Raw genomic sequence first — 27,317 nt, 5'->3', positions numbered from 1 at the left:
GATGGTGAATTGATGGAAACGATTTAATCAGAGTCCATCTGAGAGCTCTTAGGTGGCGATGATTTTTTGCTAGGCTGTGAATGAAAGGATTTGTTCTTGCCAGGCATGTATGTGGAGTGTGACTCTAATGTGATTTGGCACCTGTCTAGAAAATTGTCCCTGTATCCAGTGACACTTTGCTTTGGGGAAGTCAACACCTGCTGTGATGGCATCTGTCATATTTAGGAATGTGAAATGCCCATGAATAATGCACAGCCACCTTAGTAAAATGCCTTCTCCAGAAAACTCTTCATGTAAGCCACTGGCAAGAGATTATTGCAAGCTGCATAGAAGAGACTTTGGGCCTCCTTTGAGATAAAAGCAGTGGATGATGTATTTTACTATAGCTTTCCTCACCTTGATGTCATTGGGGTAGATTTTATTATTTTCAGATTGTTTAGCCAAGAAAGCAAGAACCTGCTAAATATAAGGGTCATTTATTTTTGGTTGGTTTGTTAGAAACAGCATTAGCTCCCAACAAAGTGGGGTTTTGGGGAGATGGAGTGACTCATCTCAGGCATATGGTGTGTTACTGGCAGCCATCCAGGTCAAGAGGGACACATAGAAGCCAGAAACGCTGAGAGGCAAGGCAGCCCCACCAGGCAGCCACGGGTAGCTGGCCTTTGAGCCCCTCCCAGTTTCAGTGAAGTTGGCTTTAGCTTCCGGGGCTGTTGGTGTAGGAAGTTTGGTCAATTAGACAATTATTTTTTCCTTTTTCAGCATCTTTTCTTTTCTTCTAAATCCTCAAGTCCAGAAAAGATTCTGGAATCCACAACAAGGAGTAGACTCAACGTTCCCTACCTTTTCTCTTGCAGGCAGGTGACAAACATTACCACCCCAGCTGTGCACGATGCAGCAGATGCAACCAGATGTTCACAGAAGGAGAGGAAATGTATCTTCAAGGTGAGGCGGACTCAAGAACACTAGAAGCTTTCCCTGCTGGGGGAAAGGAAATCTTGCTATGTTTGTTTCATTGTTTTTAGAGAAGGAGGCATGTTATTAGCTGTGAGGCTACCCCAATCCAAGAAGATTATGGCCAAAAGTTACCTCATCAGTTGGTATTAATCAGCCAAGCAACTGACATGCTGGCAGTGAGCCCCTGAGGCTGTTCACGAATGAACTTGTGATGCTGCCTTAATCAAGTGAATAGGACTTGACATTTGATGCCTCGGATGTGAGGGAAGAGTGAAAATCAGCAATACCTCCTCTCCAACTCTTCCCAGGAATATGCTTAGGAAACAAAAGATTACAAGAAAATTTCTAGAAATTTCTAGAAATGTTACTCATTTGATGGCTACTTTTTTTCTTCTTTTACTCTCCTGTGAGAAGGGCTTTTTGAGGCCTCCCAGGCTGCTGTTCTCTGGGTTTTCAAGAAGAAAATCTCATATTTGATGAATTATGTCACAGACTTGTTTCACCCCATTAAGATGATTAGCTCTTATATTGAGAGAGAGAGAGACAGAGAGAGAATGGGAGATAACAAGAGAGAACCCATTCTCTGAAAGAGAAATTTCTGGTGTCAAAGAGATACTTTTTACCAGGGAGCCATTGGAATCCCAGCTGAATTTTGGGAAGCTGAATTGGGAAGACTGCTTGAACCGAGGAGCTCAAGACCATCCTGGGGAACATAGGGAATCCTCAACTGTGTGTGTGTATATATATATGTATGTATGTATATATATGACCAAATATATACATATATATATAAAATAGACCATATATATGTGATCATAGTTTTCATGAAACTGATTTTATATATACACACACACACACACACACACATACATGATCAGTTTTTATGTTCTCTGAAATTCTGGAACTTCTCAGAGAGGCTTTAAGAGAGGATTCTCTTCTAGTCAAACAGCACCATCTGTGCAAGCATTTTACTATTTTTAGCTGGAAAAGAGTTATTAATCAAACAAGGGTTTATCAGTAAAATTAGCAAAACCCATAAGAGCTGTTGCTCATTCCGTTGTGGTAATTACAATTACTGAGTCTCAACTACCTGTGCATGTCATGTCTTGATTTCTCTTTGCAGATAGCACGATGTGTACTTGTAATGAGTGGTTGGCTTTTCTCTCTCAGTTTTATTTTTAGGCAGCTTAGAAAAATCTACAGAAAGGATTCTTGAGTATTAAAGCAAAGCCTGGCTACTCTCCCCTTAAAAAAGGCTAGCTACATGAGAAATTAACAACCCAAACTTCTTTTTGGCTTTAGAGTGATCACTCTGAAAAACTGTGATTAAAAACATCACAGAATTTTGAAAGGCCTTATGAAGGCAAGTGACAAGCACCTGCATCTGTGGCCTCATGCGGGATTTATATGACACATTTTCCACAGACAACAGGCCTTACATCTGCAGTGGCAATAGGCAGGTGTCACTCTGCGTTTCTCAGCACAAAGCGGATTTATTCTTTATTTGGTCTGTGGGCTTAGATTTTAGCCTATCAATTCTAGCACTCAAAAACAAGGACACAGGAGTGCCAGTCAACACTGTCTCTGCTGGAAACAGAGACTCAGAGGCTCTGGGTGCAGCTCTGCAATTCAGAGTGGTTCTGGAGACTGGAGAGAGAAGGTTTCAAGCTGTGCACGAATACAATACATTCGGGCTACGAATAAATGGCTATCTGTTAAGGCTGCATTTGGAATTCCAGGGATTGCTCTAAACCTTCTGGAGTTGTGCTTCAGAAGCCTTTGCGTGCCCTCTCGGCACATCTTTGAAGAAAGAGCAGTTTCATCTTCTTCAGCATCTGATGTTCTGTCCGAGTCACATTCCTTGTGTGCCTGACCTCTGGAGAACAATAGTGCCATTGTGCGCAGACCCGGTGTCCTGGCCAGTGACTCCTGCTCAGCAGAACCTTCACAGCAAATGCTTCTCCTGAGCCTGCACCTGACCCCTGGGCCCTCCACATTCAGAGGATTTCCTGTGCTTTGTAGTCAGCCTTTGAGCCAGAGTTAGTGCTGAAGAGACCTATACGTCTGTCTGCTTTTTGTTTGTTTTTTTTGTTTGTTTATTTTGGCTCTGGGTTAAGAAGATGGAAAAAATGATTGTTAGATAAGGATTAAAGTATTATTCTGATACAAAATGTATTTTTTCTTGCCATTAATTTAATATTAGTTTAGCTCAGTGGTGTGAAATAACTCATGAGTTATTTTAATTTGGTGACTTTTCAAGCATGCACAGGTTATTGCTTAAAAGAGATAAAGATTTTGGCCAGGTGCGGTGGCTCACGCCTGTAATCTCAACACTTTGGGAGGCCGAGGTGGGTGGAACACTTGAGGTCAGGAGTTCCAAAGAGCCTGGCCAACATGGTGAAAACCCGTCTTTACTAAAAGTATAAAAATCAGCTGGGCATGGTGGTGTGTGCCTGTAATCCCAGCTACTTGGGAGGCTGAGGCAGGGGAATCGCTTGAACCTGGGAGGCGGAGGTTGCAATGAGCTGAGATTGTGCCACTTACACTCCAGCCTGGGAGACAGAGTGAGACTCTATCTCAAAAGAAAAAAAAAATAAGGTAAAGATTTAAATCATGAAATTTGGAAACTCTGATATTCATACTGTGAATTTTATTTAATTTTTGCTTTCGACTTAGCAACTTTATTTTCTTAAGTCTTCTTAAGTGCTCATTTAAGTTCTGTCCATCCCCACACTTGAATGTGTCCTTACGTGAACATATCAACCTTACCCATAATCATATAGATGACATATTTTGTATGTATCTAGTCATACAAAATCATATGAGGAGGCATTGGATTCTTACAAGATAAGAGCTTCTATTGGAGATAAGTGTTTTGTTTAATTCTGTGATGCTGGTACCATACATTAAATTGCTTCATAATACAAGAAAGTGAGACTTTTGACTCAGGAACAGAAAATAACACCTAAATAGTTACTTTACTACTTTAAAAGCGGAGACTTTTTAGAAAATTACTTAAAAGGTTCAAGGCCAAGGGAAATTTTTGGATTTATAATTTAACTTTCACCCTTTCTGCTAGTTGGTTTAAGTTCTCATTTCTGTGTAGGTGACTATGTATAAATGAATCAATGAAAAATTCAGTAAGTTTTGCTTCTGGATATAGACTATCTGGTTGACTTTATTCCCCTCAACTAAACTGCTTTGTTGTTTTGATGTTAGATAAACAATGCCTACTATTTTTTAAATTAAATGCAACTTGTAGTAAGCACTCAGGCATTCCTTTTAAAGGACGATATAAGGTTTAACAATAACAAGACACGATTAAGAACTAAATATCTCTTGCATCAAAAGACTCATGCCCAGTTAGTGGTCTCTGTGGTCTAGAATTATGATCTTTATCAAACAAGCTTGGGCTAGATCAGGAAAACTTGCTTAGACTTTGGACATGTCTGATTTTTGCGTTATGACTTACTTGGACATAAACCAATAACACCTTCCTATGATGGGGAAAGAGGGATAGGAGCCATTCTCAGAAGTGCTGTCTAAGAGGACTTTGTATCTTTCCATTTTCCTGGCTCTTAGCAGTGCATTCTGTCTTCTCAGGTTCCACCGTTTGGCATCCCGACTGTAAGCAATCTACGAAGACCGAGGAAAAGCTGCGGGTAAGAACACAATTAAAACATGACGCCAGCTGCATTTGTAGGCCATACGCTCATGGTCACTAATTCTTGGGGTTAGGGTTTAGGTGAAATTACTTTTTACTGACTTTTTCCCTTATAGCAAACTAAGTTCAAAGGCCATTTGGCTAGGGAAAGGGGTCCCCTCTTACCTTAAATGTACTGTGGTTTTTGTTCCAAATGCTTGTGTTAGACAAAGTAAGCCTTGGCCTCACTAGGCAGCTTCTTAGAAAAGCATTCAAGGGAAAAGTCAAATCATGCAGATGGGAAAACAATGACTCATCAGGTTCCTGGTGCAGCATCTGCTGACCTCACCAGACTGTTTTGGTGCTTAGTCTATAATGCACTACTCTGACCCCAGCTCTACATTAGTACATTTTACTGGTCTCTCATTTTACTGAATCCAAATTCACCAGAATAGACTCTAAAAGCTGATGGCTTGTCAGATAAAACCTATGGGGAAAATAATAGCGAACCAAGATAGGTAAATTAATCAATTCTCAGAACACCTCCAGATGACAGTGTTTTATGTTTCGGAAGCAAAGTGCTGTGCACAGTTGTAAACCCATGATCATAATCTCCATCCTGTTCAGATGCCCCGTTTGTCATGTGGGCTAGGAAGTATTTTTCAGTGCAATAATCAGACTGAATGAATCCCAGTGCCTCGGCTTAACCTAACTTAACTTAGTGGTACCCATAGAAAACTGTGGTACCCATGGAAACACTTTTTCTCTGAATAACTGAATAAAGGTAAGAACAGCTGAAGAGGAATTTGCCCACCAAACTTAGGGTGGTTTCGCTCTCTGTTTTTGACACACAGACTCCTGAAGTCCATCAGCCGGATAGTCACACACGGGCATAGTCACCCGGTTGTGGGCTCTACACTCTGGGATTTTTGAGAAACTATGGATGCTTTGGAAATGAGTTACCTTTAATAAAATATGAGAACATAAATGATCATCCTTATTGTGACTTTTATCATAAGAATGTAAAGTTCACAGCATAGCTTGAGGATGCTGCCCAGAACCTAACTTAGTGGTACCCATAGAAAAACTGGAGTTTGACTGCACCCTGTTTACTGTCTCAGGGAAAAGAATGGCCTGGATTTATTTTGGAGGCCAGCCTCTAGTGCGTAGTATAATCTCTTCTCGATCTGCCATTAGCAGGCATCAGAAGCTATGTATGTAATCCCCAGCGGCAGCACGGCCAGTTTATTGATGGGGTCTAGTCACTGATGTGTGACTTGTGAAGGGGTGACTTGGCTTTGGAGCAGTGATTATCAGTGAGACCCACTCGCTCTGCCTTTTTTCAGATCCCTTTGCCTGCTGCCTTGGGAATTACAGCTCTTATTTTCCTAGTGTGTTTGCTTTATTCTCTGAATGAACCACACGTATGCACAGGAGCTATTTTTCCTCTGTTTTTTGTTTTTTCTTTTCCTCCTCAATTCACATCCATCAATCAGATGGAAACATTTTACCATTTGGATATTTTAGAAACTTGTCCCTTCGCTGTGACCCTGAACAAATGCAGTGCTTTTAGAATGCAAAATTATTGTGAACATACTTAAGTTGAGAGGGGACAGGGGGAAACACTTTTTCTCTGAATAACTGAATAAAGGTAAGAACAGCTGAAGAGGAATTTGCCCACCAAACTTAGGGTGGTTTCGCTCTCTGTTTTTGACACACAGACTCCTGAAGTCCATCAGCCGGATAGTCACACACGGGCATAGTCACCCAGTTGTGGGCTCTATACTCTGGGATTTTTGAGAAACTTTGGATGCTTTGGAAATGAGTTACCTTTAATGAAGTATGAGAACATAAATGATCATCCTTATTGTGACTTTTATCATAAGAATGTAAAGTTCACAGCATAGCTTGAGGATGCTGCCCAGAAACCACCCAAGTAGCTATAGTAGTTTGTACTCTCTCTCTAGTGTTGCTTTTGGGTTTTTTAGTAATCATTTTAACTTCATCTCTGATGAAGTCTTTTGGGAGATGAAGAGAGGAATGCTAATGAGGCCAGACTGAGTGGAATGTGGGTCTTTTCTGTATCAGGATTGCTTGAGCTTGCAGATCATGTGACTAAAATGATTTTTAAAAAACAACAATACTCTGATTACATCTTGATGGAAAACTATCTGGATAAGCTTATGAAAACAACTAGTGAAATACTTCCACCCATTCTGGCCAAGAGGAGCTCTTGTTTTCTTCCTTTAGTAAACCTTCCAGAGAATTCTAAAGCTCTTCTCCTAAACCCAGCGTTCACTACTTGGGAGGTCAGGAGAGGGCTCTGGGTCACTGTCTTTGGAAAGCCGGGAAGTGAGGAAGAGGCCCCCATGTGCCCAGAGCCAGGGTTCACACTGATGTTGGGGGGGTTAAAGGGAATAGGTTTTGAACAGAGAAATGCATCTTGTGCTCTCTTAAGGGTGTGTCTGCACATCACAAATCTTGAGCCAAGATTTCCAGGCCTTTCACTTTTCACATTAGTGCAGTTTCCACAGCAAAATGAAAATGTTTTAAGAATCTTTCAGCAACCCCACTGAGTAATCCACATTTTTGATATTTAAGAACTCATGGGGCATTTGTAACAACAGATTCTCAAGAATGCTTCTCAATTGGCTTCACTGGCTTCTTACCCTTTATATATTATAAGAATGTCTAAGCCAAAATAGATGGAGAGGAATTGAAAGGGGTTGGAGCTTAGATAAATATACTGTAACTTGAAGACCATTTAATATGCTTTTAAACATGGGCCCAAAAATTGACCCAAAAAATCCACATGTACATCAATGAAAGGATCCCACTTTATGTTTACTATCAAGTTAGTTTTCCCTAAGGTGTTGTTCTTTTTTTTTAATAATACTTCTGATTTGAGGCTATTTCTATGTTCATTCTTCCCTTTTCTCATGTTTCATGGCAGCTGCCAAACATTCGGCGTTCTTCATCCGATTTCTTTTATCCCAAAAGTCTGATTCGACGCACAGGACGGTCTCCGTCTCTGCAGGTTGGCGCTGTGTCTAGGCTGGGGCTCAAAGCCACTGTCCTGGGCCCAGGCTTCTGTTGCTTTTCCCCCGGGCTGCTTTTCTCACATAACTTCTTCGGCTCCTGCAGAAAGCAGATGCTTTTCTCACACCACGAGCGCCTCTCACACTGACTCTGGCCGTTGTCTTCTTGGATGGATGTTTTCATTCAGAGCAGCAGCTAAAGCTTTGTGTCTGTAAAGCAAGCACATCAGAAGCTGCCTTTTGGTCCTGTGTTGCCACGTTTGTTCACTGCACAAGTATCTGCTGAGCACCCAGGTGTAGAACTGGGTTGAATGTAGCAGATCCGGGCTCATAGGTGAGGAAAGACAGATAAATAATTATAAGGGAGGTACAGAAACCCATCCCAGGCTACGGATCGCAAAGGCCACGTTCCTTGGAATATCCGATGAGGAAAAGGCCTCCAGGGTCGCTTCCTGGGAGAAGTGGTCTTGGAGTTGATTTTTAGAGGCTGGCTGAGATTTGACCATGAGGGGATGAGGAGAAAGTGGCAGACCCCATGAGGAGATGTGAAGTGTGCAGCCGAGAAAGGCAGTGCTTGGGTAGGGAGTGGTTTCACTCAAGAAAGGAAGAGTGAGGCCGAGTGCAGTGGCTCACGCCTGTAATCCCAGCACTTTGGGAGGCGGAGGCAGGTGGATCACTTGAGATCAAGAGTTCAAGACCACCCTGGCCAACATGGTGAAACCCCGTCTCCACTAAAAATAGAAAAATTAGCTGGGCATTGTTGTGGACGCCTGTAATCGCAGCTACTCAGGAGACTGAGACAGGAGAGTTGTTTGAACCCTGGAGACAGAGATTGCAGTGAGCCAAGGTTGTGCCACTGCACTCCAGCCTGGGCAACAGAGCAAGACTCTGTCTCAAGAAAAAAAAAAAAAAAAAAAAAAAAAACAAAGGAACAGTGAAGTGGGAAAGGAAGAAACTGAGAAACAGGCACCTACTCTATGGAGGCTGGGGGATTTATGTACAATCTCATTTGCTCTCCCTAAGAATTCCTGCAAGGTAGCTCATCTTATTCCCATTTTACAGATGGGGAGACTGAGACCCATCGTAGTTAGGTAACTTCTCCAGAGTTACTCTACTGGTAAGTGGAAGAGCTAGGATTGGAAAACACGTTTCCGTGAGCCCATCACTCATATTCGTCCTGCTATACTGCAAGGGGACAGTGAGACAAAAACCTGAAAGAAGCAGAAGAAGGGGAACATTAAATACTGGCTGAGGCTGTTGTCAGGGGGCCACTGATGGTGTGTAAGGAAGAGAGCAGTGCCACCTGCCCGGGGCATCCTGCAGGAGAAGGGAAAGGACTCAGCCAGCCCAGCAGAGCAACAGCCAGGCTGGAGATTATGCTGCATGCACAGACCTGACCTTTAGGGGTTTCTGAGAATCAGTGGAAACCTTAGCCTGTTAAACTAAAAGGGACTTTCTACAATCTCATCTTGGCTCAGATGAAACCTGTTCTCTAGCTCTGCTAACAATTCAGGGTTGCACTGCAGCACTTTGGCTGGGCTGTGTGTCTGTACGTTCTGTGCCTGTCAGAATTGCACTAAGGATAAGAAGAGTTTGAGTTTCTATTTTTGTTAAGCCTTCACCTTCTTTCTTTGCACGATGGAAAAGACAAGTGTAGAAGCTTAGAGTAGAAGAGAATCTTTTAGAGGTCAACCCCCTGAGTTTCCTCGTTGATAGAATGAAGTCAGATGGGCTGGGCATGGTGGCTTATGCCTGTAATCCCAGCACGTTGAGAGGCCAATGTGGGCAGATCGCTAGAACGCAGGAGTTTGAGACCAGCCTGGGCAACATGGCAAAACCCCATATATACCCCTCCAAAAATACAAAAATTAGCCAGGCGTGGTGGTGCATGCCTGTATTCTTAGCCACTCGGAAGGCTTAGATGGGAAGATCACCTGAGCCTGGGGAGGTTGAGGCTGCAGTGAACCAAGATCATGCCACTGTGCTCCAGCCTGCGCGACAGAGTGAGACCCTGTCTCAAAAAAAAAAAAAAAAAAAAAAAAAAAAAGGCGGACAGATACAGGAGCATGTCTGAGACTGCACAGGCTGTCATAAACAGCAAGCCAACTACATACTTTGGTTCTTGACCCCAGGCCTTGGTGCCTTGCATTGTCCCATGATACTGGGTTCCTATGATATGATGTATTTTTCATACGATCTTCACTCTGTGTTAAAGTTTCAGCTCCAGTGGCAGAGTTTCCACACACAGTGAAGTCAAAGTCGCATGAATCCAGAGGAGCAGCCAAAGACTGTCCCCACTGCAAATGAGTGTTGCTCAGAATTAGTGCTTCCACTTGGCAAAAAGCCACTTGTTCAATAGCTTTTTTATTTTTTTATTTTTTCCGGTAGTATACTGTTAAATAGTATTACATTTTGTTAGCTTGTGGCTACAACCAAGTAATACATTTTCATGACTTGAAGAAAAATGCCGTCATCAAGTGTGAAATTTTTTAGTTTGCCCCAGACCTTTAAGCTTGAGAGATTTGGAGCATCTTGAGAGAGAGAGAGGGAGCGAGAGAGATCTGTTTACAATAACTTCTCTCCTCCTGTCTTGTTGTTCAAACGGGACATCTGATTCCTATTATCCAGCTGTAACTATCAATGAAGTCAACTTTAGCTCCATCACAGAAAGTTGTAAACAGCTTGGGACCTGGCAGAGAAAATGGGCTGTGTGGCAAGATCTCCCTTCACCCGTTGGAGATTGAAGAATGGCTCATCAGTACCTTTAAAATGCCAGAAAACTTCAAAGCAGTGCAGTCCTCAAGTCACAGATATTTTATCTTTTAAGTACTTTGGCTACACAGCGGCTCATTTCCCACCACTTAAAACTGAGTACCCTTAGTTATTAGATCAACTGTCTTCCTTGCAGGGACATTCAGCACTCTGTGCTTCAGAAATAAGCCCTGGGTTTGTTGTAGAGGAAAGTAAAATCTATAGCAGGAAAGTCATTTTGTTATCTAGATTGAGAATGAGCTCCATCTTTTCCTTTTGCCTGAATGACAGGTAAAAGAAAATGGTGAAAATAGAATTACCTGAGAAAAACAAATTCTGGTTCCACTCACTCGGAAGTTTTCTATGAATAGCAAATTTTGTCTACAGGTAAACTCAGTACTGAGCATGTATAATTCATTATAGACAAAGCACATGGTATTCCCAGGACCAAGTCTGTAATAATCTGGGGGGTGTCACTTGCTTTCATTCTAAAAGGGAGTTTTTCTCAGCTATGCCTTTGGAGGTTAAAGCATGAATTGACTGACCTACAAAATGGGCATGACTTTTTTCTTTGAAACTAATATTTATCTATTATAACATATGCACTTGTCAATCTATAATATACCAAACAAATACCATGTGTATATTTTTAAAGGAGCTAATTTGAGGCTTTATGTCTGTCTAGAACAAGCAAGTAATGTTAGTGGTGTTTGATTTTTGTTTTGTTCATGTCACTACAATACATACTGTTTTACTCCCAGCTTTCACTTCGTTCAAGTATTTCATCCTTTCGAGGGTGTCTTTACAATTCATCAGACAGCTGAATGTAGAGGTGTAAAGATTTGTACTGGAAAGATCGCATGTAGTAAAGACTGATGGCATCTGTGAAACTGTCTCCAGAGAAGTGGTGTGTGCCCACAGCACCCTCCTGCCTCCTCTCCAAACACAAAATTATTTTTTCCCAAAGGAGTTGATTTCACTCTTTCTTTGCTTAGCAGCGGGCATTCAGTATGTGCAGGTTTTTAAAGTATTCCTTCTTCTACAGCTGTTATCACCACCTTGTCTAATGAACTTCAACAAAAACCCAAGGCAGGTACTGTCAACATCAACAGGATTTAGTATAAGGTGTCAATCACCTTATATCAGTAGTTGTCCCATCAGTGTTCATAAGATCATTCTGATCTGGTTGCCAGATGCCTGTAGTTTCTCTCTCCTTAGAGCATGGCTTTGGATAAATGCAAATTAGATGAATATAGTTGTTGCATCCCTGCTCCTGCTGAATGGGGGGAGGGCAGGGACTACAAAGTGCTTCCCAGCACTGTCCTTCTAGGAGACCCATGTGCATGGTGGACCATAATGGAAAGTAAATGGAAAATGTCATTTTTCTACTTACTCAACTGGCAGCTCTGGTAAGTGTTTTTAATGGTTAGTATTTGAAGAATAGTAAGAGCTGGAGTGGAAACAGAAGAGGATGTCTTCAATTAATTTTCATTCTGTGACTGTGCCTTCTGAATGGTAGGACAGATGGACAAAATCAAGGCATAGGGGAAAAATAGCTGAAAGGTATTTAGAGGGCTTTTCAAAGAAATTTCATGAAGAAAACAAAAAGATGTGCTTTTTAAAGCATTTGGCTACTTATTTGTAATTAAATACCATTTTTTGTCTCTCCTGTTGAATACCAGACACTTCTGGTGAGGCGTCTCTTTGTTAATTTGTGTGTGTGTGTGTGTGGAAAGTAAAAATAGTTGTTGAAATCAAAAGTAAAGACATGAAAGTGTGCTGGGAGATGACTATAGAGTAAATGGACCCCTTCATCATGAGAGACTGAGTGAGAACAGCCATATCAACAAGAAGGTTCTTACCGAAGGCTCCTTTCTTCCTTTTACCAAAATAAAGTTTCAACTACTTGCCTAATCTCACTGGCAAAATCCTCTGAGTGATCACAACCATATATAATTCTTTATCTATCTACCTTGCCTGCTTTCTTCATCCCACCCCACCCCACCTCCACGCCAAAGATGGTATCAGAAGATGCCAAAGATAGCATCAAAAGAAAGAACTGAATTTTTCCAACTGCACTTTCAAGTTGGTTTTTCTGCAAGGAAAAGGTGCTTAAATGCAAGTAAATAAATTGTACCTGCTTTTAGAATGTTAGCCATAAGTCCTTGCTGTTTCCTTTATTCTATAGCAGTGGGCTTACCTTTGGTGATAAATATTTGAAATTGTACACATTTATAACATAGACCAGAGAGTAATTTTGTTCACTGTAACTCTCATAGAGAATTCCAGAAACAAGGCTGCTGACCCATTGGGTTATTGAGTTCAGTTCATAATTATTGGGTCACTGTTGTTACCATGGACATCTGAATGGGTAGAAATGGTAATTTAGATTAAACGACTACATGGAAGGATCATCAGTTACATGTCAGGATCACCTGTAAAATTCTGTGATGACCAAAGAGGTGATGATAGGGTTGGGTTAATAGTAAAGAAGAAATTGTCAGTGGGATATGAAAGTGGGACAGCATGTCAGTAAGTTAAGTGCTTTCAAGGTTGAGATGGTTTCTGTCTAAGTGGATGTATATTATTGTGTTGGAGAACAGCTCTGAGCCTTTTGCTGAGCATAACAGCAAATTATGGATTCGTTAGGAAAAGAAAAATAACAGCTGGAAGAATAAAAAGGGTTCTTTTAATAAGCAAGATGTTAATTTGAAATTCAACATGTTTAGAATTCTAGATGTTTCAAATTGAAATGTAAAATTCTAAGTAGGATTAAAACTCCAAAAAATAATCATTCGATTTTTAAAAAGTAATTTTATGATCTTCATAAAGGAGAGCCCGCTAACCCCCTGCAGTTGAGCAAATATACTTTGAGAGACATTAGGGACCGTGGCAAAAAGCAGGCAATCCATGCGTGTCACGGAAGCCTTGAGCACAGTTCAGTAGGCAGCAAACCAGGAACTGTCCTGGCAGATAAGACAGACTGTGCAAGGTCATCGTCATTGGCATGGGAAGGGCATTAATTACTAAAGTTAAGACACAGTCACTGTCTCCAAGAGCATTTGGAATCACTTCACAGAGTCCTCAAGGAGGGGAAGGCGATCTCTCAGCTCCTGGCGGGACTGCTGCCCCATATACTGTGATGAATTGCTTCACATATCTGTGTTCTGATGGGAAGGAGTCCAAGTGCGGTAGCTGTAGAGAATGCTGGGGAAGCCTAGTTCTATGTAGCTCACATATGAAAGGAATATTCATGAAGAGCAAAACAGAAGCATTATTTGAAAATAACTGCCTAAGAAACCTAGTCTAATCCCAAGTGTCCAGAAAATGTTGACTACTTGCCATGTGCCCAGTAAGGTGCTTGAAGCTTTATATGCATTCTCTCATTTAACCCTATGACATAGTTATGCTGGTACACCTTTCTCCATTCTATACATGAAGAAGTTGAAGCTCAAGGAAGTTAAAAGAAAAAAAGAAAGGAAAAGAAAAAAGAAAAGCTCATGTAACATCAAACAACTAGTAGAGTCCAGGTTTGAACTGTTATTTGGCACCAAAGTCAGCCTTTTAAGTGCACTGTATTACACTGTATTACATAAAACACATAGATGTGTTCTATCCCATTATTTCAATATAGACAGGTAAACAGAATTGGGCCATTGTAAGAAAATAAACAAGCAAGAATGCAACTTAACCCGTAAACAAGATGTCCGTGGAAGTAAATTTTACCGTAAACTTAGGAGGTCAGAATGACGCAAAAACAAACAATGGTAAATTCAGTGAAAGAAAAAGCAGTTTCCGAATCTCCAAGTGTATTGGTCCATTTTCACACTGCTGTAAAGAACTGCCCAAGACTGGGTAATTTTTACAGAAAAGAGATTTAATTGACTCACGGTTCTGCATGGCTGGGAAGGCCTCAGGAAACTTACAATCATGGCAGAAGGCAAAGGGGAAGCAAAGACCTTCTTCACATGGCGGCAGGAAAGAGACAGCATGTGAGTGCAGGAAAAACTACCATTTATAAAACCACCAGGTCTCGTGAGAATTCCCTCACTATCATGAGAACAGCATGGGGGAAACCGCCCCCATAATCCAATCACCTCTCTCCCTTGACACATGGAGATTACAAATCAAGATGAGATTTGGGTGGGGGCACAGAGCCAAACCATATCACCGAGATATATCAGGGCATTTCTCAACACTAAAGTTTGAAGATGCGAGTAACAGAGGGATGCTTGTCTTAGAGACAAGCCAGAACATCAGAAAATTTGATGACCAGTTCACCTGACTTGGAAAACTGCCTGACTATTAAAACCTAAAATATTTATTTCTGAATCAGAGAACTTGGGGGCAAGTATATGTAAATTGGAGGTAATTTTGATCTGAAAACTTTTAAAAACCAAATGGGACTTGAAAAAATTCAAATTGTTGATTAACTTTTAAAATCTTTAGCTCAACAATATTAAGAGTGTAAACACAAACAGGTAAATGCTTCCAAGAAAGCCTGCATAACTCACAGGATCCTCTAATCCGGCCAAGAAGGAAGGGAGAGGCCAGGCGTTCTGGCTCACGCCTGTAATCCCAGCACTTTGGGAGGCCGAGGCAGGCAAATCATGAGGTCAGGAGTTTGAGACCATCCTGGCCAATGTGGTGAAACCCCATCTCTACTAAAAATACAAAAATTAGCTGGGTGTGGTGGTGCACGCTTGTAGTCCTAGCTACTTGGAAAGCTGAGGCACTAGAATCGCTTGAACCCGGGAGGCAGAGGTTGCAGTGAGCCAAGATCATGCCACTGCACTCCAGGCTGAGCGACAGAGTGAGACTCTGTCTCAAAGAAGGGAGAGAGAAACTGAACTGAAATAGGCTAGTTCTGCCAAGAGAACTGCCTTTTCTGCCCGTGAAACTCTTCATCCCCGGAAGGTGGCGTTAAAGACCCTTCCCTACATGTGCGTGCGTTGTTCTTCAGCTCTGTTTCTACCAGTACATGCAGTACAAGAGCAAATAAAACCATTTAGAGCCATCCCAGGTGCATCATTACAGCAAAGGCTGAAAGTATCCTTGCCCCACACTTGGCAAAAATAAGGATGAGTAACATACGAGTGACCTCAAAGCCCCAGTGTACACTTTGGCTGTTCACACAATGTCCTGGATGCTTGTTAATGAAAACAGGCTTTTGTCATAGCAACCCCAGTAACTGAAGAAATCTGAGGCCCCTGCCACATACCCTCTCCCTACCCCAACCCAGTGAGCTATTGCAGTGTTCTTACAGAGCTGGTGCAATAAAAATATTTTCAGTTAGCAGACATTCTTTTCTGCTACTTGATCTCAATATGTCTCTATTAGTTTTATCCCATTTGTCCCATAGTTGTGTTGATGGGAAATAAATGATCACACTCACCCTACAATACAGGCAAAATTTTAGTGCAGGGCTTAAATGGTTGGGCTGTGGACCTAGAGTGTCTGAGTTCAAATCCTGACTCTTCATCCGTTTCCTACCTATGTGGCTTGGAGTACTGATACTTTTTCCTTATCTGTAAAATAGGAATAGTAATGGAAGGTACCTCCTAGGGTTACTGAGAAGATTACATGAGATTAAGCCTGGGAAGCGCTGGGCACAGGCCTGCCCCATAGTAAGTGGGCAGTAGACATTCGCCGCCATTGATATTCTTGGGTTGCTACTTAAGAGGCTTCATTTTGACATTAAGTTTGGCAAATGGGAGGTCCTGGCCACTTGAAGCTGAAGGACTACCTGTGGTTAATAATTATCCCACAGAGATGGATATAGATTCAGCATTTTCAGGGAGTAGCATCTCCTTGTAAAGGAGGAATACATTTTGATTGCGCCACTTCTGTATTTTGATTAGGAAATGGATCTAGAAATTGCAATTTATTATTATTTTTTTTAATGAGGTGGAGTTTCGCTCTTGTTGCCCAGGCTGGAGTGCAGTGGCACCATCTTGGCTCACTGCAACCTCTGCCTTCCAAGTTCAAGCGATTCTCCTACCTCAGCCTCCCAAATAGCTGGGATTACAGGCGTCCGCCACCACACCCGGTTAATTTTTTTGTATTTTTAGTAGAGATGGGGTTTCACCATGTTGGCCAAGCTGGTCTCGAATTCCTGACCTCAGGTGATCCACCTGCCTCGGCCTCCCAAAGTGCTGAGATTACAGGCGTGAGCCACCACACCCAGGCTGCACATTTCTTGAATAGTGTTATGTGAGTCTTTCCTCTTTCAACATACTCAGAGGTAGAATTTTCTCATATTGAGATATACCTGCAATTGCTATAGCTCTAGCAGGAAAGCGCTTGTGCACGCTAGGTCCTGGGGAGGAGGCCCAGAAGTGATGGACTTGGTGTACCTCCACCTGGGTGTGGTACGATTTCTCCCACCCACTTCCACCCTGGCATCTCAAAGATACCAGGGGCATTGGCTGAAAAAGACGGATCACAGTCTTCCAGCGATGAGTCTAATCACTGCCAGACCTGAATCAGCCAGATATGTTTGCCTTCATTGTTTCAACTGTGAACAATATAGTGAGGCAACACCCTTGTCGGAAGGAGTTTCTTTGGCTCAGTGATGCCCACATTCAAGGTATTAAACATCAATAGATACACTACTGAGAAGGCAAAGTTTTATTCCTATTGTAGAACTGTAAGTTATCCTCTTTAGGAAATAGCTGCAACAGAAGTGAGGAAGTGTTCCAAAGTGAGGCCTTGAGTTTTCTCTGCAGAGCTTTCCAGAACATGTTAAACAGAAGCAGGAGGCAGCTGATCCTAGTTCATAAGTTTCCTTCCTGCTCACATAACTACCTCTCACTCTCCACGTTCTTCAAGTATATACTATGAAGTCCAGTTTCTTTCGTCCTTCCCAAAGGCCAACCCACTAGCCTTACCTCAGTGACTCTCTGTATAGTTAGACTCAAATCGTGTAATTAACATAAGTCAAGTGTCTGCAAACTAAGTATCTGTTTACAAATAATAAATTCTAGCTCATTCCCTCAACTAGGATTTGTACCTTCTATGTACCTGTGGAAAGCATTGGGTATAGACAGTGGTTAAAAAATAAACTCTATGAGGTCTGAGAGCATGACTAAAGTTAATGAGGGAGACAGACATGATACAAGGAAACCAATAAATATATAATTATACATTTTACTCATGCAGGAAAAAAGAATGACACTATGAGAGAAAACAAAGGGAACCAACTCTGGATTGAATCAGGGAGGGCCTCTCTGAGGAGGTGATATTTAAGCCAAGCCTGAAGGAAGAGAATCATCCAATTAAAATTTGGAGCTAGGGCATTTCAGGCAGAGGGAGCAGCAAGCGAGGATAAAAACTCCGAGGAAGCTTTGTGCGCTGTGTTGTGTGAGTGATGACAGGTGAGAGAGGAGGTAGGAGGGGAAGGCAGGGTTAGAATCCTGAGGCTCTGCTTGTTGTGATTTTATTCTGAATGGATGCTTGTATTAGGTCTGTTCTCACGCCACTAGTAAAGACATACCCAAGACTGGGTAATTTATAAAGGAAAGAGGCTTAATGGACTCGCAGTTCCACATGGCTGGGGAGGCCTCACAATCATGGCAGAAGGCAAATGAGAAGCAAAGTCCTGTCTTATGTGGTGGCAGGCAAGAGAGCTTGCACAGGGAAACTCCCATTTATAAAACCATCAGTCTCATGAGACTTACTCACTATCACGAGAACAGTATGAGGGGAACCACCCCCATGATTCAGTGATCTCCACCTGGTCCCACCCTTGACACATGGGGATCATTACAATTCTAGGTGAGATTTGGGTGGGGACACAGCCAAACTATATCAATGCTGGAGACAAAAGCAGAGTAGTGACCATCCAAATGATGTTCTTGAAAGGTCTCTCGGCTGGGCACGGTGGCTCACGCCTGTAATCCCAGCACTTTGGGAGGCCGAGGCAGGTGGATCATGAGGTTAGGAGATTGAGACCATCCTGCCTAACATGGTGAAACCCCGTCTCTACTAAAAATACAAAAAAATTAGCCGGGCATGGTGGCAGGTGCCTGTAGTCCCAGCTACTGGGGAGGCTGAGACAGGAGAATGGCGTGAACCTGGGAGTCGGAGCTTGCAGTGAGCTGAGATTGCGCCACTGCACTCCAGCCTGGGTGACAGAGAGAAACTCTATCTTAAAAAAAAAAAAAAAAAAAAAAAAGGTCTCTCTATCCATTGCCTGCCAGGTAGATTTGAAGAAGGGAGGGGAGAAGGCAGAAGATGCACAGGGAGGCCATTGCAATAATCTGGATGAATGGAGGTGGTGACTGGGGCTGGGACTATTGCAGTAGAGAAGGAGAGAAATGGGAAGCTTTGAGGTATGCTCGAAGGTAAACCAGAAGTTCTCGTAGGGAACAAGGAGCAGGAAGGGCCAGAGAAAGGCCTCCCCATGCCTTTTCAAAACTGGATCATACAACTAGTTTGCATTTACCTTTCCTTCTAGGTTGTATGTTATCTTATTCAAAAAGGTGGTAAATGTTTCTTTTTTTCACTAGCTGAGTTTTTAGTAAAGCTTAAGGGCCCAGGACAGTCTAGATTCTGAAGCCAGGGTCCGAAATCTTACAAGTCACTGTTTATTTTACAGCCTACCAGGACATCCTCGGAAAGTATTTATTCTAGACCAGGCTCCAGTATTCCTGGCTCACCAGGTCATACTATCTATGTAAGTATCTACTTCTGGAAGTGACATTTCTGGGACAGGTAAATTAGTGGGTTGTAATAGCAGAATGGGTAATCCAAAAACAAAAACTAATTCAAAGTGATTTCTATTTTTGTTATGAGACCTGATTTTCATTTTTATAGAACAGTCTCCTCAATCATGTTTACCTTTAGGTAATTACAGTTATATGTGACCATCAACAGAGTGATCAGACGACCTGTAAAACGTAGTAATATGTTACAGGACTTAAAAAGTTCTTGCACCTAAGATTCCATCTCAAAAAAAAAAAATTCTTGCACCTAAATTGCATATAGATATTTGGTGATTAAATTATATTTTATAATGCTGATACTGAGTGTTCTTAAATTCTACCACAAAGATATTTAAATATTTAGTTTATTAATTATGCAGTTCTTGTTTTTAACCATCTGAAAGGATTATTGGACCATCTGTTTGAGCTTTTTCCTTCACTGTCATAAATTCAGGAAATTATCCTTAAGGTTTGCATGTTTATCTATTTCATGAATTCTACACAGATTTTTTCCTAAGTGTTCAGTGACTTTTTTTAAAAAAAAGATTAATACATGGTATAAAATGATTAATACATGGTGTAAAGGACAACTTCTAAAGAGTGTAACTGTGCTAGTCAAGATGTTTTGGTTTTTGTTTATTTTAAGGCCTTCACTTTTTAAACAACAGGAAATGTGCCAACAACAGTTTCCCAAAGCAACGAGACTGCAAAGTAATTGTTCTTTCTGGTTAACTTTGCCAGGCAAAAGTAGACAATGAGATCCTGGATTACAAGGATTTAGCAGCCATTCCCAAGGTCAAGGCAATTTATGACATTGAACGTCCAGATCTTATTACCTATGAGCCTTTCTACACTTCGGGCTATGATGACAAACAGGAGAGGCAGAGCCTTGGAGAGGTAATACATTCTAGTGGTTGTGAGTTGTACAACAATTTACCTTCTCTTTTGTCACATTTGTAATAACTACCATTTGGAGTTTAGGTAAATCAGGTGGTCTTTTGTCTGCCTAGTATTTGCAGATTTCTAGACCAGGTGCTTGGAGGTATTCAGAAGCCCATCATGAGAGGTGGGAGAACAGACCAATGGCACATCAAACAACAATGAAGAAGGCTAAGCATTAGCATGCTGGGATGGAAACTGTCCGGAGGTGGGGAGGGAGTGGGGAGAAAGAGGGCAGGGCTTCTGTGAGCTGGGCAGAGCAAATAAGGGAGTGAGAGTCTCCTGGGGGGTGTCTAGTGATAACTTTAAGTATATTCATGGGATCATGAAGAGAGAGAACACACCCCCTAAATTTTGGTAGCTACAGTTTTCAGCAACTTAAGGAAGTTAGAATATGCAAGAAAAAATAAAGTAGAGAGCATGGGGCAACAGTTTAGCACAGGCGTGTGAGCCAGGATTCTGGAATCAAATTACCTGGTCTCAACCCAGGGATCACCACATGCTGATTGTCTGACTTTGACCATGTGACAGCCATTCTGCTCCTAGTTTCCTGGGCCAAGTACAGTGCTTGTACCTCTAATCCCAACATTTTGGGAGGCTGAGGGCAGGAGGATTGCTTCAGGCCAGGAGTTGAAGACCACCCTGGACAACATGGTGAGACCTCGTCTCTATATTAAAAAGATAAGAAAAATGGTCCTAGTTTCCTCACGTGTAAAACAGATAGGGTAATGATAGAATCTAACTCATACGGTATTGGTGAGGATTAAGCAAGCTAATCTACATAAAGCAATTATCAGAGGCCAGACTTGGGAGAAATACTGAGCATGTGGCAATCTCTACCATTGTTGCTACCTGTCCTCTTGGGGCTCGTTAATACTCGGCCCACAGACCCATCCGCTGTGGGACCAGAGCCTCTCAGCCCCTTGGGATCCTCCCCTCCCCAGTCCCATCCCAGGGTTGAAGGTTCTCTGTGGCGCCTACCCAAGTCCATTTCCCCTGGCCAATCAGCTCACTGTCATTTTTTGTGTTTTATTTTTTAAATTAGAATCATCTGTAGACTGATTTGAGTCCACACAGATGTTAACAAATAGCTGACAAATTAGCTATTCAACAAAGGTTAAAACAATATAAACAATCTAGCATCTCACAGTGCTTTGAGGTCTTAGAGAAGAAAAGGCATGAAAATGTGATTCTGTTTAATTTGTTCTCAATTCCAGATGTATAATATTATTTGATAATTATATTTATGTTTATTTGTCATTTTATATATATTGATGCTTTTATTTATTTACTTTCTCATCTGGGTTTTATTCCAGAGAATAGCTCTGCGTGGAAAGGGTCCCTGTGACAGGAAGTGATATCTATTTTCATGTAGTGCCACCTAGTGGTCACTTAGCTGTAGCTGCACTTGAGGCGGCTTTCAAGCGCAGGTGCCTTGGCCCGGGTTGTCAGTTGGCATTGAACCCCCCAGAGTTTCGTAGGGGATAAGAGGCAAGGGGAAGTTCCTGAACAAAGTGCATAGAGATTGGTCTTGGACCCTGTGGATGAGAATTTACTAATGTTTAACTCATACAAGCAAGGGGATGTGAGTTTTTTTTAATGGCGTTAAGGATTTGGGGCTCGTAGTGTGCGTGCACAGGTGTGTCTGTGTGCGGTGTATGTGTCTGTGTGTGTTTCCCAGCAGCTCCGTTCAGGGCAAAAAAACATTAAGCACTCAAGAGTTTGGGCTTTGAGGTGAAAATCTCTGCATTTAAAACCAGACTCGGCCAGACATGGTGGCTCTGTCTGTAATCCCAGCACTTTAGGAGGCCAAGGTGGGTGGATTGCTTGAGACCAAGAGTTTGAGACAAACCTGGGCAACATACCAAAATTCCATCTCTGCAAAAAAAGAAAATACAAAAATTAGCCAGGCGTGATGGCACACACCGGTAGTCCCAGCAACTTGGGAGGCTGAGATGGGAGGATCACTTGAACCCAGGAGGTTGAGGCTGCAGTGAGTCATGATCATGCCATTGTACTCCAGCCTGGGTGACAGAGCAACACCCTGTCTCGAAAAATAAAATAAAATAAAATAACAGACTGGTACTGACTAACCATATAACTTTGGGGAAATTATATACTTCAGTCTCCTTATCTGCAAACTCAAGATAGAGAACAAGAATACCTACGTTAGAAGTTTTCTGTAAAGAGTAAGTGAGCTATTTACATTAGAACAGTACTGGGCACATAATAAGTGCTTAAGAAAAATGCCGGCTACTCTCGTAATCAGCCACTATAGTTACTGTCATAACCTGGAATGATGTCCCACGGTTTTCTTTATGCATAGAGGGTGCCCCTGGGATCAGAAATCAGACATATTAGTGAACTCTTTCCCAATACTTGCATCTTGCAACTGAGAGAACTTTACAAGCTGTTCTATTATTTATTCCATTAGTTTTTTATCACACTTCTTTTATAGACCTCATATATATATTGCATTTTTTGAGATGGAGTTTTGCTCTGTCACCCAGCTGGAGTATAGTGGTGCGATCTTGGCTCACTGCAACCTCCGCCTCCCAGGTTCAAGCAGTTCTCCTGCCTTAGCCTCCCAAGTAGCTGGGACTACAGGCAGGTACCACCAAGCCAGGCTAATTTTTCTATTTTTGGTAGAGGCGGGGTTTCGTCATGTTGGCTGGGCTGGTCGTGAACTCCTGACCTCAAGTGATCCACCCGCCTCAGCCTCACAAGGTGCTGGGATTACAGGTGTGAGCCACCGCACCTGGCCTTTATACATATTGCCATTTAAGAAACACTGCAAGAGTCAGCTTAGTTCTGTGCAGCCGTTGGTGCCTCCAGGGCCCTGCTATCAGTGCAGGTGCAGACCTGGGCCCTGACCTTGAGACGAGCCTTCACCTAGCTGAGACCCCCTAGAGACAGGCTATAGCTGCAGAGGAGACCGTGGAGCTTGTGAAGCCTTGGAATACAGAAAGTCTGCCCACTTACTATAGAATGTGGGGCAAAGGGCAAATTCCAAAACGGAGAAGTCCACCCCTGGCTGTGTTCTCCATAGCACTGTTTGCATTTCATTTCTTTGTGAAAGCTTTTTGCATTTTAATTGTAAACATTTTATTCATTTAGAAAATACTTGTTGAGCAACTACTATGTCCCAGGAGCTGCTGTCATCACTGGGAATATGTAGTTGTAAACAAACAGTCCTTGCCCTCATGGAGCTTGTGGCATCGCGTGGGAGACAGTAAAGAAACAGATTTTACAGAGTGGTAGGGCTCTGAGGAAAAATGAAGCACAGTAAAGAGAAAGCATACCAGGGGCTGGGTTGCTCCTCTCGATAGAATGGTCACGGAGATACTGTGTGACCATGGGTTTGAGCGGAGACATCAGCGCTGATGGGGAATGAGCCCTGCAGGTGTCTGGGTGAAAAGCACTGGCAACAGAAGAGATAGCAAGTGCAAGGGCCCTGAGGTGACAGAAGGCTTGGCTTGTTGTTGGCCCCAAGGAAGCCTGTGAGCCTAGGAGGATGGAAGCTAGAGGTGAATGGTAGTGAGATTGGCGAGGCAGCCAAGGCAGGATGCCCCATGCCTAGTCACCAAAGTCCTATTTTAGTTCTCAAACTATTTTATGGTGATTGCTGTGGTTGCAATTTAGTCAACCACCATGTGAACAAGATCCTATGTTTCAGTAGATGCTGTAACTCATCAGAGTAAAATGAGCATGGTTTGAATATATAAGGGAAATGATTCTAACTTGTCTAGCTTAATCACCTAAGTATGTATCACAATCATATCTATTCATGGTTTTTTTTTTTTTTTTTTTTTTTTTTTTGAGAGGAAGTCTGTCTCAGGCTGGAGTGCAGTGGCCGGATCTAAGCTCACTGCAAGCTCCACCTCCCGGGTTCACGCCATTCTCCTGCCTCAGCCTCCAGAGTAGCTGGGACTACAGGCACCTGCCACCACACCCGGCTAATTTTTTGTACTTTTTAGTAGAGACGAGGTTTCTCCATGTTAGCCAGGATGGTCTCGATCTCCTGACCTCGTGATCCACCCACGTCAGCCTCCCAAAGTGCTGGGATTACAGGCGTGAGCCACTGTACCTGGCCTATTGATGGTTCTTAGGCAGAGATGTGCACCAGAATCTCCCCGGAACTTTGTCAGAGTCTACCTGTCTGAGCCTCAGGGCAGATGCATTTGTACCTGATCAGAAGACAGGGAGATGGGGAGGGATGCTGGCAAGTATATGTTGCCTAATATTTCCAGCGGACTCTGATAAGCAACTCTAAAACTGGCAAAGAGGCCAGGTGTGGTGGCTTACACCTGTAATCCTAAAACTTTGGGAAGCTGAGGTGGGCGGATCACGAGGTCAGGAGATCGAGACCATCCTGACTAACGCAGTGAAACCCCATCTCTACTAAAAATACAAAAAATTAGCTGAGCGTGGTGACACATGCCTGTAGTCCCAGCTACTTGGGAGACTGAGGCAGGAGAATCAATTGAACGCAGGAGGCAGAGGTTGCAGTAAGCCGAGATTGTGCCACTGCACTCCCGCCTGGATGACAGAAAGAGACTCTGTCTCAAAAAAAACAAAGAAACAAGCAAAAAAACCAGCAAAGAGTTAACAAACATTGTGACTTTAAATTCTCTTTTATTTTTCTAGTCTCCAAGGACTTTGTCTCCTACTCCATCAGCAGAAGTAAGTACCATTTCTTTTTACCATTTTAATGGGTAGAATTTGAGAATTGCTTGACCCTTCCCTAGACTTGGATTTTTGAAAAAGGACATAACGTACAAAAGAACAGAAAAACTGCATGTGGGACTGTGGTGGTTTTGGGGATTACTTCTGTGGAAGAGGGAACTCTAAGAAACAGCAGTATATTCCTCTTAAATTGGAGACCAGGGAGTAAAAATGGCCTCACATTAATCTGTGTCTGTGCCTCTAAGTGGAAGGAAAGTGTCTGCAGGGACGTAAGTCACTTGTCCCAATGTATATATCTATCTATATATAGATATATCTATAATTAATTTTTCTGAACCCTAATAAACTGAAATGGCCAACAGCAGTCATGGCGTATTCTTTAAGCAGAGCCATCTTGATAGGAGGTTACTCTGTTTAGTCTGAAGTCAATCATCTGATCCTAAAACCAAGCAACTTTCTGGATATTATGAAACTGGACTGCTTTTAGGGAATCGCTGTAATTCAAAGTAGTAAAAATACTATAATGTTTTCATGGTTTATGACTGAGTGCTATGAATTATTAATTTCTACCTATATTCTAATAATTTGCATTGAATTTATGAAGAATTAATTTCTGTTGACCAGCTGTGTAAGGTTGAAGCACATAATTTGGGGACTTTTTGTTTTGTTGTTTTACTTAATTTATTGTTTAAGACAACTAGTATCAAGCCAAAGTTTCCCCTTACCATTTGCTCTCAAATTTCACAAAGTTATGGTTACTGAGGTTTTCATTTAGTCATTATTAATGCATTCTTTCAAACTTTTTACTTTTATTGTGCTAGTGGAAATTTCATAGGACAGCAGATTCCTAAAATGTAAAATATTCTTTGTACTCTTTCAACTTTTTAGACAGTTTTATATTGTGTTTGTGTGCATGTGGTTTCTTTGTACTTATTACCTAATATATCCTTTTCTAGGTTTGGAGACAGGTGACATTTTAGTGGTGCTATGCTATTCCATTGAATTCACATGTCATAATTTCCTGGTTTTGTTTTTTTTTTTTTTGAGACAGAGTCTCACTCTGTCACCCAGGCGGGGGCGCAGTGGCGCGATCTTGGCTCACTGCAACCTCTGCCTCCTGGGTTCCAGCAATTCTCCTGTCTCAGCCTCCCAAGTAGCTGGGATTACAGGTGCACACCACCACGCTTGGCTAATTTATGTATTTTTAGTAGAGACAGAGACAGGGTTTCTCCATGTTAGGCAGACTGGTCGCAAACTCCCGACCTCAGGTGATCCACCTAGCTTGGCCTCCCAAAGTGCTGAGATTACAAGCATTAGCCACTATGTCTGGCCCGTATGTCATAATTTCTTAATTGTGCCCCAATTTGTTGAACATGTAACGCAAATTTTTGCCTTTATGAATAGTGGTACTATAAAAGTATTTGAATAAATTATTCCTCCTTTAAAAGGGCATTTTAAATTATTTTCTTGGAATATGTTTCCCAAGATGAGAAGTAAAATACCGACTTTATGGCAATCATCAACTTGTTATTCAGGAGAATTTACTTAAAATGTCACCAGATCAATGTTCTAGACGGTATAGGTAGGTTGGTGGTCAGAACAAAGGATGAGATTAGTGTCAGGAGGCTGGTTTTGAAGCAGGCTGTGCCCATACCAGTCACACGCCTACACACAGGGCTCTTACCTGCTTGAAACCATGTTTCTACATTAGTGGGGGGAGGGGGAGGGAGGTGATAGTATGTGATCTACCTTTTCTTCTTGTTATGCAGATCTGGTAGGTATGTGAACATACTTATGAAACTGAAAAGTACAATGTCAGCATGGTCATTGGAATTATTATCTTTTGTCCCATAGCCCTATCTCTATTAAGGTTTATATGTTTTCATCTTTAAAAAAAATTTTTTTTAAGAAACAGAGTCTCACTCTATCATCCAGTCTGGAGTACACTGGCACAATCATAGTTTACTGCAGCCTGAACTCCTGAGTAGCTGGGACTGCAGGCATGTGCCACCATACCTGGCTAATTTTTTATAACTTTTTGTAAAGACAAGGTCTCGTTATGTTGCCCAGGCTGTTCTCGAACTCCTGGCTTCAAGCCATCCTCCCACCTTGGCCTCCCAAAGTGCTAGGATCACAGGTGTGAGCCACCACACTTGGCTCTTAAAATTTTGTAATAAGCCCAAGTACTGCAGATTTTGAGCACAATGTATTAGCCACAGAATGCTCATTTGCATATAAAATACCTGTAAATTTTGCACATAAAAATAGGTGCATATATTAATCAAATATAAATAAACAAGTAGACATGATGGTTCCTTGGCAATGTTTGTGAAACATGGTTCCTACCGAGGAATGGTGACGGCCTGAATGTGTTGAACTTTGTTTCCAGGGGTACCAGGATGTTCGGGATCGGATGATCCATCGGTCCACGAGCCAGGGCTCCATCAGCTCTCCTGTGTACAGCCGCCACAGCTACACTCCCACCACGTCGCGCTCTCCCCAGCACTTCCACAGACCCGGTAAGGGTGGCTGCTCCTGGGATTCACTCTATATAACAAACTGTGTTTCTGTGATTTTTTCCCCCTACTATTGATAGCACAT

The 27,317-nt window shown here is 42.2% G+C and overlaps 1 protein-coding gene across 38 annotated transcripts in view; it reads left to right on the top strand.

Annotated features, from left to right (window-relative positions):
• ABLIM1 (actin binding LIM protein 1) overlaps positions 1–27,317 on the top strand; it is a 389,359-nt gene that overhangs the window by 326,860 nt on the left and 35,182 nt on the right. For 23 of the 38 annotated variants that reach the window (XM_045362237.2, XM_065521449.1, XM_065521448.1 and 20 more), the window contains 6 exons: positions 855–942; positions 4,558–4,616; positions 18,986–19,063; positions 19,833–19,988; positions 24,678–24,713; positions 27,106–27,235. In XM_045362237.2, the coding sequence (XP_045218172.1) occupies positions 855–942; positions 4,558–4,616; positions 18,986–19,063; positions 19,833–19,988; positions 24,678–24,713; positions 27,106–27,235 (547 nt within the window). Of the gene's footprint in view, positions 1–854; positions 943–4,557; positions 4,617–7,550; positions 7,635–18,985; positions 19,064–19,832; positions 19,989–24,677; positions 24,714–27,105; positions 27,236–27,317 lie in introns of all 38 variants that reach the window. The other 15 variants (XM_065521450.1, XM_065521447.2, XM_065521446.2 and 12 more) reach the window with 1 other exon arrangement.

This window comes from Macaca fascicularis, chromosome 9, assembly GCF_037993035.2.
Source record: "Macaca fascicularis isolate 582-1 chromosome 9, T2T-MFA8v1.1".
NCBI lineage: Eukaryota > Metazoa > Chordata > Mammalia > Primates > Cercopithecidae > Macaca > Macaca fascicularis.
This window is presented reverse-complemented; position numbering and strand designations above follow the sequence as displayed.